Below are 10,307 nucleotides of genomic sequence, written 5' to 3'. Positions count from 1 at the left end.
CAGCTGATATCCCAGCATCCTTAGCGCGATGACGAGAGTATGCATGTTTCCGGAGCGCTCTGAGGACACACCAAGAAACGTCCCAAGGTTAGCCGACGGTAACTCTGAAACTTTGTGTGCTATTCACAAACTAAAAGTTTATAGTTTTAATTTATCTCTCTGCTGTTTTAACCTACTAAAACTCTCACTGCAACCAGGCGTTCTCAAATGTGTTAGCGAACAGATTGCAGATGTACTTTCATGTTAGCAACGGGCTAACAGCTAACATTAGCAAATTGTCACTTTGTCAAGCTATGCAAACTATACAAACTTGTATTTAAAGTTATGTCACTGTTCTTACATTTGTTTATGTCAAATATATACATCAATGTGTAGTCTTGAGATCTTGTAACGAACTAGTATCGAGTAAGTTAGGTAAACAAAGTTGACCTAAATTTAACTTTGATCACGACGCGATATTTAGCTTAGCAGGCTAACATTGAGCATTACATGGAGGTGACAGTGTTGTAGCTCTTTGTCTAACGTGTTTTATAAACATGCAGCAGCTGATAGTTAATCCACAGTGTGCCTGTGTGTTTCAGCATCGTTTAGACGTGTGGCTGAAGTTCACAAAGATGTCTGAGACAGTTGAGCAGAAAATCAAGAACTACAGGACGGCTCCCTTTGACGCCCGATTCCCCAACACCAACCAGACCCGCAACTGCTTCCAGAACTACTTGGGTGAGGACAGGGATCAATATGTTGTGATTACTCAATCATTAGACTTCCTAAAATTACTGTTTAGACATACCATTCATGTACAAGACGCAGAGAAATACCTGAACTCGTCATTATGTGCAACATCTAATCTGTTAGTTCAACCCTCGTTAATTTGGCATCAGTATTGTTATGCTACATGCAGACGCCTGTCACAGACAGTTAAACCCTAAATTAGATTGATTTCTTTTGGATACTCAGTGAAAAAGACAATATCAAAAGTTGTCAAGAATAATTTGCAAGAAATGAGGAAAAGGTGACAAATAACGACGCTTAAGACTTGTTTTAGAAAAGAGAGTTATTAATTTAAAAAAGTCATTGGAAAAATATATTAAAAAAGAAAAATATTGGTAATTGTTATTAATAAAATAATTATTAACATATCTGTACTTTTATACTTTTTTTTCGGGACAGCGTGGGGATGCAATTGGTAACATCCTTTCATGGTTTTGACAGAAAGCATGTCAATTTGCTTAAAGGGTTAACAAACTGCATGAAATGGATGTTACAGCATATACAAAGAGATAATAGTAGAACCATCAAAGTACACATTGCACTATAAGATAACTGATAGTTAATGGCAGCTTATAGTCACCTTTTAATTTATTAGATTTTTTTAAGAACACATTCACAAGAAATTAAAAATTGACCACTTGGAAACCTCTTGAATCTTGACATGACATTCATTGTATTTAACATAAGTTTTCCTATAAATTAGTGGCTCTATGCTTACCTGGAATCAGTATTCTGACTTATCCAACAGTTATAAATGGGCCTGTCGTTATATACTGGTATTGAAGATAACCGTGGTATTTAAAAATTAAATACTGTCAGTTGCCCAGGTGATATGTAAGTAATCAAGAACCTCTTAAACAATTTGTTTCTTTGCATTCTGGTTGCCTTGCTTTTTGTACAGTTCGGACAGACTATTCATCACCTCCATATGCATGTATTTTGACCATCATTTATTTACCAAAAACAGGCAAAATGCACAATAAACAAAGTTAAAGATGAATTTTGCCAATAGCATTACGTAAACTATTTTCCGGTATCATACCAGCGCTTACAAAACAAAAACAAAAGAAATCACATTAACACAGAAAACAATTTCAAACAACATATCATTTTTCTTGTGAAACTTTGCAGTTCTATTCATGACAATTAAAAAAATAATTTTAAGGAAGATGTAAGTGTCTGTGGTCTTACCGCTTAGTTTCCTTCTGCTAGGATGAAATTTGTCTGAACTTCCTCTATAATCATCACATCGTGTTAGTTTGTAGCTGAAGCAAGTTTTGCAAAACAGCTTCACCAGAGTGGTGTCAGTATTACTTTCCGCCTCACAGTGAAGTTTAAACATCCTGTTTATAGGACCAGAACCCAGATAAGCTCTTGTTGCACACACTACATTCTTATGCTGGCACTGACTGTCCCTTGATCTCTGTGGCTTCTTTTTATAGAGGTTTGAGTGTGAATTGGTTCAGATGAGTGACCTTGGAATGTTTTTCTTTTTTCTTTTTCTTTTTTTTTGGCTCCAGACTTCCACAGGTGCAACAAGGCCCTGTCTGCCAGAGACCAGGATGTGGCTCCCTGTGATTGGTACCAGAGGGTTTACAAGAGCCTCTGTCCCATGAGCTGGGTAAGTTTTAGGATTTTTAGCTTTGATAGTTCCTCAGAAACCTTAGTAATCTATATTTAAAACCCCCCAAAAAGGTTCTAATAGTTCTGTCAGAAAATTTTAGCTGTGCGTATTGAATGTTGTTAGTGCTGAAAGGCCAAGGCTAGCTTATGTACCATCAGATGGACATATTTTCATGTGTCTTTATGTTCTGTTTCATTTGCTTGCTTTTGTTTGGTGATTCATTGTTGCTTGGTTGGTGGTAATTCGAGACATTCATTAATCTGCATGTGATGAAGGCCTATAAGATAAATACAGTTTACCCATTATTATTATTTTTGTAACCCCGTTTCCTGATGTGTTTGTTCTTAAAACATCTTGTAGCTGTTGCACTGTAGGCTTGGAAGAGCTATTAAACCCAAACCTTATTTTTGAGATGCACCAGTTGTGACAGTATTTCAACAAACACACTGCTCACAAGGCCAAGAATCTATTTCCACACTTGAATCTCTGTTGGTGCTTTGTTGTTTTATTGATACTTGAAACATTAGTTTGTTGTCTGACAGTCCTAATATACTCTGTAATGTCTTTCACAGGTCGCTAAATGGGACGAGCAGATAGAGAATGGAAGTTTCCCGGGAAAAATCTGAACTCAGCCGTCACGCATCAGGACAGTCCACTGCAGGACATTCTGTTACGTGCACTATTTCCTCTGTTGTGTGCCTAAGGATGTCTTCAAACAGCTAACACATCATCATCATCAGTGATGTTACTGTTATTAACTTTAAATATAAACACGCACAACTTTTTACCCTGCATGTTAAGGACTGAAGTTTTTCCCGTCTCTATTGTAAAGTACTCCTCGGCTTTGTTTAATCAATAAATATTGTGCGGATTTAATTTAAAGGATGTCATTCATTATACAGCTTCAGGACTTTTCCAAGCCAGACATGTTTTTTTTTTACTTTTTTTTAGTCTCACAAAGCAAGTCTGGTTATTAACTGTAGCGTTCAGGGGTATATCTAATGGCTGCCCCTAAGATCTTTAGTTTAACTTGCAGAGACCTGTAGTCTCTCTGGATTACCCAAAAAGGCCTTCAGCTACATTAATTTTGCACCCCTGTCCTCTTTTCATCAAAGTATTCCAGACTATATTTACACCAGAGATCAAGTGTTTAATTAGTCATCTCCAAAACACCCTTAAGGTCTGTCTACTGTGAAAACCTAACTATAACAGTTTTTCCAGAGGGTGGCAGTGGTGTTAAAACCAGGTGCTTGTTTTGGTGTAATACTCGATTTTTACCACACAGTGGTGCAGTTGAACTGTATCTTTGTGGCTTCACAGTACAGAGGCGCATTGACAGTGTAAATCTATATCAGTTAGTCATGCCAAATTACCCATAATTCGCAAAGAAAAACATTTTTCTAGCATGCCTCAATGGAAAATAACCAACATATTGACTTACAAATTGATGTAGGACCAAATTTAACAATAGCAAAACTATATCAAAATGTCCCTTTAAGAACTCTGACACAACTTGTGCAGTATAATCTAAGTCTCATTTAGAATCAAAAAGGGACTTATTACCGAGTAAGTTTTTTCTTGTAAGGAATTTGCTTTGGCTTTTGTTGCAAACATTAAATATACCATAAACATTAAGAGGCATAAAAATTAGGAAAGTTACTGCAACTCTCAAGAACCAAATTTTATTTAAGGTATATATAATATATAAAATAAAAATTTACAACAAAAATATGGTAGAGATACTTTAAAAAGAATAATAACTTGACAAATATGTACAACGTAGCTGTTTTGGAGTAAGAAAAATACAGTTTTCTGCAGAGATGTGCAAAAATGTTTGGCACAGAATGTGCAAAAGTTCATAGTAGAGCAAATATGCAATGTGCAAAGATAATTGGCCAAGGTGTGCGTTGATGTAACATGCATTTTCGCTTTATTATACTGACCGAGTCGTGCAAGAGTTTGAACAGACATTTTTATGTAGTTTTACTGTTGTTAAATGTGGTCCTTAATTGTTAAATCAATATGCTCACTATTTTCCATGCAGTCATGAAGGTGAACTTTTTATTCACAAATTTAAGGTACACAGCATTAGTAAATGATATACAGATGGTAATTTTGTGGGTGAAGTATTCATTTAAAGCTCTGAGTCAGTGCAGCAGGTTGACTTGCAAAAGAAGCTGATTAATAGGTCTGATGGGCTGTGTTGGCATGGAGTTGGTGCTAAACCCTCAACAAATTTGTACAGTTCGGAGCTGATAAAAATCTGGAAACCACAGCTGCAATAAGAGCATCTCATCAGATGCAGGCGGGTATGTAAAAATGTAACAAAATTAACTTTCTGTTCCTTGCAATGCAAGGAGAAGAATATCAATTAAGTAATTTCACAAAAAAAGTTTCTCATTGATGGATTTTCTCATGACATTCATTCAAAAGTAATACTCAATTTATTGAAGGAGGATGCAGTCAAACACACTGCTGTCTGTTAAATTTCCTGTCTAATGTTTACGATAATTATATAAAAGTCAGACAAGTAAATGTTAGCGTGCTGCCTTGACTTTAACCTTCGGGGTCTTAAGTAAACATGAAGAGTCTTGCTTTAGTGAATTGCGTTACTGCAAATGTATCAAAGTTGGATTAAAGTTACAGTACTGCTGCTTACGTCCTCCTCAGTGCAATCATCCTGTGATAATTATCACCTCAAAACATCCTCCTCTGCCAACCGTTCATCTCAGCTATGCTGTAATACGTCCTGACATGCCAGAGATGGTGTGCTCCCCTCGTCTCTGTTGATTTGCTGACGCAGATAAACTTTCCTTCAGCCTCTGCTTGTTGCTGATAGACTGGCATAGTTGTAGTGGCATAAAAAAATGAAAAGATCGAATGAATAACACAATGCATTTAACATAAAGCTATGCACTGTACGTGACTGCTAGAGAACTGTCAGTGCCAATATGGAAGTGTATCAGGTTAGAGTCAACATGCATCGACATGATGGCAACCCAAAAACACAAGGTGGCACTGCTGCACCAAATCTAAAAATGAGCAACAGCTCAAGTGGACTGTTGTCACAACACTGTTGACCCCGAACAACAAGATTATCTTTAAAATTACATGTTCATCATGTTAAATTCCACACATAACCCCTAATTTAACATATTAAACCTAAAATACTACGCTGAACTAACAGAAATTGTTGAGTAAAATAATGCAAACATTAAAATTATTGCTATTTGATGCAGTGACGCAGCCTTTCTCAACATGACTGTTTGAATAGTTTGCTTGTTGTGACATACTCTATGCTTGTGTTGCCCACAGGCCAATGGCAGCCCCAAGAAACATTGGTGCAGCCCCTGAAAGTGACATGAATAATTTTCGCTTTTAGTAGCTTATATTTAATACGCTACTCAGCTATCGGGTTGGGCGATGTCGGCTGAAAATTATACTGCAACATTTTTATGCTACATCTAGATACATGATATATATGTCGATATTTTAAAATCTCCTTAAAAGCACTTTATTTTTGTTAGAACTGGGAGACAGAATTGCACATTACATTTTTTTAAAACTAATTCCCTCTTTGATGTGACAATATTGTGGTAGTGATGACTGGTACTTTGGAAAAATATTAACAATTACATTTTTGATCAATAACCATTAGTCATGTAGATATAATGACTAAGTGGGTAAAGGCAAGTATTAAAACAAACAGAACTATCTGATGAGTTGAGAAAAGTACATCACCTCACTGTAAAGCAACCTTAAAAATCAGAAAAAAACCTCATGTTCCATTATCACGATATAACAATATCCAATATCTAAGATGATATTCAATCTCATATCTCGATTCGATTTAATATCTTTATATTGCACAGCCCTACTCAGCTACTGCATCAAACTGTGCCTCCAAGTGTCTGATAGGTTTGGGAGGACAACTAGTAGAAAGTTTTTAGTTGCAGGCAACTAGTGGAATCTTGCAGGAATTGCATTCTGTCAATGGCAGTGCTGTCAGATAAAGTTGGCAATTGTGATAGACAACTCACAACTGTACTTTTCCTATGCGGCCCTCGGTTATATGTTAGCTCCCTAAATTGGCACTGAAGTCATCAAAACTTTGAGCACCACTGCCTTAAGGCTATAAGAATAGGTTCAATAAAGTATTAAAATATTTAGAGAACCAAAGTGTAAAAAAAGAACACAGAAAATGTAAGGGGAAAATCTTAAAATTCAGACCCTCATTACACATTTAGGTCGATACTTCTTGTTCCGTTTTCAAACATTACTGAGACTAAAGGTGATATAAATTGGCTGATTAAAAACTTTTTTCTTTAAAAACAAAATCTCTAGAGAATAAATTAGAATTACTGCCTCATGGTTGTATGCCTCCGTCAACCAGTCAAGATTCAAATGTAACAACGACAGCTGACAATACTTAAATATGGCTGTTTCTGCAAAGAAGCTACATATTCTAAAACATGAATGCTTCACACACATCTTCAACCTGGCAGTCAGCACCGTTTTGGTGGGAACCTACGATTAGTGTCACCAATTCATTATCCAAACAAATGTCTCCCCTTCTTTTCCTGAGTTATGATGTTGAATAATTTGCTACAAAGCTGTTTTTAAAGAACATTATGACATCGCAGTAATGTTGAGTTTTGACCTTTTGGATATAAAATGTCATCACTTTATTAGATTAGACCTTTGTGTTTGATGTTGTCATGATTAGCATGTGAATTCTTGAGTTATGGCCAAAAACATTTTTCTGTGAGGTCACAGTGACCTTGACCTTAAGACCATCAAATTCTAATCAGTCCATCCTTGAGTCCAGGAAGATGTTTATGTCAAATTTGAAGAAATTCCCTCAAGGCGATATTGAGATTTTGCCTTCAGGAGAATGGGATGTACAGAAACAGACAGACAGAATGAAGACATATTGCCTCCAGCCCTGGCTGTTGCAAGCATGCAAGCATAAAAGGTTTTGGCACAATGAGTAAAACAAAGGAACAGGCTCTACATGTTAACTTTGTGTCAGTTGTTCAAACTGTGTAGGGTGTATGGGGTAAAAGTCAGTCAAATTTCATAAAGGGCAACTTATTTCTTTGGTATTAAATCATCAGCAAGAGTCTAAGACCACACACGTTTTTGAGCTCAGGCTACAGGATGTGGTTGGTAATGGCCTCGGTGTGTGTGTGCGTGTGTGTGTGTGCATGTGTGTGTGTGCGTGCATGAGTGAATGAAAGAGAGGGAGATGGTGTGAGTGCATCTAACTTTGCTCACTTCCTTTCTCTCTCTCTTTCTCCCCCTCTCTCAGTGTATCTGCATTTGCTCTTTGCAGATGTCTTATAATTTGATTTACTCACTGAGGCCAGTTCATCAGAGGAGATGCTGCAGGTTCAGTTTCCTTGGCAACAGCTCACTGGATCCAGATGGGATGCTGGGACGGAGAGGTGTATTTTCTGAAAAATGAAAAAAGCATTGTTATACACAATAGCTGTAGGGAACTGAGCCTGAGCATTTGCACATCCCTTTCTCTGTTAGTTCCTTTTTTTGTTTTTTTTTAAGACTGAATGAAATAATTGAGATTCCACAGAATTACACAGAAAAAGGGAAGGAGCCTCCCTCATTAATCAGAACCATCTTGATGCAAAGTCACCGTTACAACAGATTTCCGGTTACTTTTTTTCCCCAGCGCTCTGGATGAATCAGCTCCATAATAAATCAAACACACTGAATACAAGGGTCATACACATTTAAACAGTAAAAGTTCAAAACTGGACCATGACTTTTCAAAGACCCATAATGAAATTTAATGACTATTCACAACATACCTACTTTACTTCTTTAATTTATAAAAAAAAAAAACAGCAACCCTTTCCAGTCTTTAATAGTTGGTTATGTTTGTTACATCACATTGAGGGTTATCCACAGAAGAGTGCTGTAAATTAATTTCATTACACACAAGAAAATTCCATGAATTCAAAACTCTCAATGATTTTTATTAATTCTGTGAATATTCAAGACCTTGAAAAAATTAGACATTTGCTCCAGGTTTTTGTAAGTGTAATAGTTGCTTTCAATATAGAAGCTCAGGGATGTTTTAGAGCTCAGGGTACTCAGTGTTTTTTGTAATGGGCTGTGTGTGTGTTTGTGAGAGAGAAGGGAGTGAGTGCAGCTAACTTTGCTTAGCTTTTTTTGGGAGAAACTCAAGTCCAGTTGCCTACAATATAGCACTTAGAATTATGACCTTGATAACTGAGAATCTTCACCAATATTCCAGGTTTTCCATGACTGTGGAAACCCTGAGTACCTCTGATGGCAGGCCTAATTATGTTTAATCTCTAGTTAATCAATAAAATATTATCATTATTGTAATGTGAATGTACCTGCCGTGATTTTGAGGTATTCTAAAAATATATGTGCAGTAAACACGTTGTCATATTGTCATATTTAAGGTCTTACGTCTACAGGATCAGCCCAAATTTGGTTAGAGCTGAGGGCTCTGAAAATCTCCTGGAAACACTTGTTAACTTTTTCCTGTTTACATCATAGTGACTCTTTTCCTGTCATGTATGAGTTTGATGTTTTAATTCTGAAACAATGTGTGATGGCAGTTTCATAATGAGCCACAGATATGGATGAATAAAAGTTCAAACAGGCAGATGAATTGTTAAAACTGTTTTAAAACTCATACTGAAAACATGTCATTAAACTTATTAAAATGGGAACTGGACTGGACATGATTACACGCATGATTAAAAATTCATCTACAAAACAACCTCAAAATGTTTCCCTAAACTGAGCTCTAAGAAAATGAGCTGGTTGTTAAGACTTCATTATTCTGAACACTGAAGACCAACTCTCATAATTACTCCGTCATTAATCCTGCATATTTTAGAGGGTTTACAATACTTATCAGGGCTGTAGCAGCGACTGAGGACACAGAGGGCATGTCCTTAACCTCCAGCACTAATTCCTGGTTCAAAACACTGAGTCAGTTTTAAAGCAGCTCAATACGACAGCAGCAAACCACTATTTGTTATGTAAAGAGATATAGTGGAGTAATGGCACTCTGAGCGAAGAATGAAGAAAAAAAGTGAAGAATAGTGAATTTAACAATTTAATTCAGTATGAAAGTGAGCCTGTTGTGAGTCGAAAGAGTTACTATTCTGATCATAGGTTTCACTTCCGACATGGTTATCTCCTCCACTGTTGTTGATAACTACAGAACTCTGGTCTTAATCATATCTAAAAAACAAAATCATTTCAGATGGAAGGCCCCTGAAGCAAAATCTTATCTTATGGGGTCTTTGACGTAGTGTGTATCAATTAAGGAGTCCTTGACACCAAAAAGGTTGAGAACCAGTGCTTTAGCCTAATTTGAGTTGAATGAGGTACCCAGTGCAGTGTCAATTTAGCATCCACTCAGAACTGGTTGGTGTTAAATGGTTATTTTGACCAAGTTTTACAGCTATGTAACACATACCCCTAAACTGTATGTATGTATATATATATATATATATATACACACACACACAATATATATATAGTCTATGAACTGACTACTACTGACAACTGATTACTGTCTACTTTTAGGCCAATCTAACTATAATTTACAAACAAGTCAATTTAATTGATATGGCCTGATGTAAAATATTCAACTTCTACACACTCTTATTTACAGAGTTTAATTTTTGGTTTAGGGCTGGAAGGTAAATATGCAACACACCCTAATGTTGAATATCATGATAATAATATTACTTGAAATAAATTTAACTAAACACAAAAGCAATGAAAAAAGAATGGTAGTTATGTTCTTAAATGCAGTTTTCTGATAATTGATATTCTTTCAACTTCTTAAAAAAAAATCTGTGTGCAATTTTGCAGTCTTTCGTGATTTATTTACTCTGTAAGA

General features: G+C 36.2%; 1 protein-coding gene across 2 annotated transcripts; it reads left to right on the top strand.

The window, feature by feature from the left end:
* LOC121945309 (cytochrome c oxidase subunit 6B1) lies at positions 1–3,271 on the top strand. 2 transcript variants are annotated; one of them, XM_042489430.1, is made up of 4 exons: positions 1–87; positions 582–720; positions 2,292–2,392; positions 2,968–3,271. In XM_042489430.1, the coding sequence occupies exons 2-4, from the start codon at positions 615–617 to the stop codon at positions 3,019–3,021; spliced, it is 261 nt and encodes an 86-aa protein (XP_042345364.1). In that variant the 5' UTR covers positions 1–87; positions 582–614; the 3' UTR covers positions 3,022–3,271. The 2 variants fall into 2 exon arrangements, with proteins under 2 accessions (XP_042345364.1, XP_042345365.1); XM_042489431.1 differs by having other exon boundaries at positions 7–98.
* Positions 3,272–10,307: the final 7,036 nt, after the last annotated feature.

This window comes from Plectropomus leopardus, chromosome 7 (assembly GCF_008729295.1).
Source record: "Plectropomus leopardus isolate mb chromosome 7, YSFRI_Pleo_2.0, whole genome shotgun sequence".
Lineage (NCBI taxonomy): Eukaryota > Metazoa > Chordata > Actinopteri > Perciformes > Serranidae > Plectropomus > Plectropomus leopardus.
Note: the sequence above shows the minus strand (reverse complement) of the source record. Positions and strands in the feature narration are given on the sequence as shown.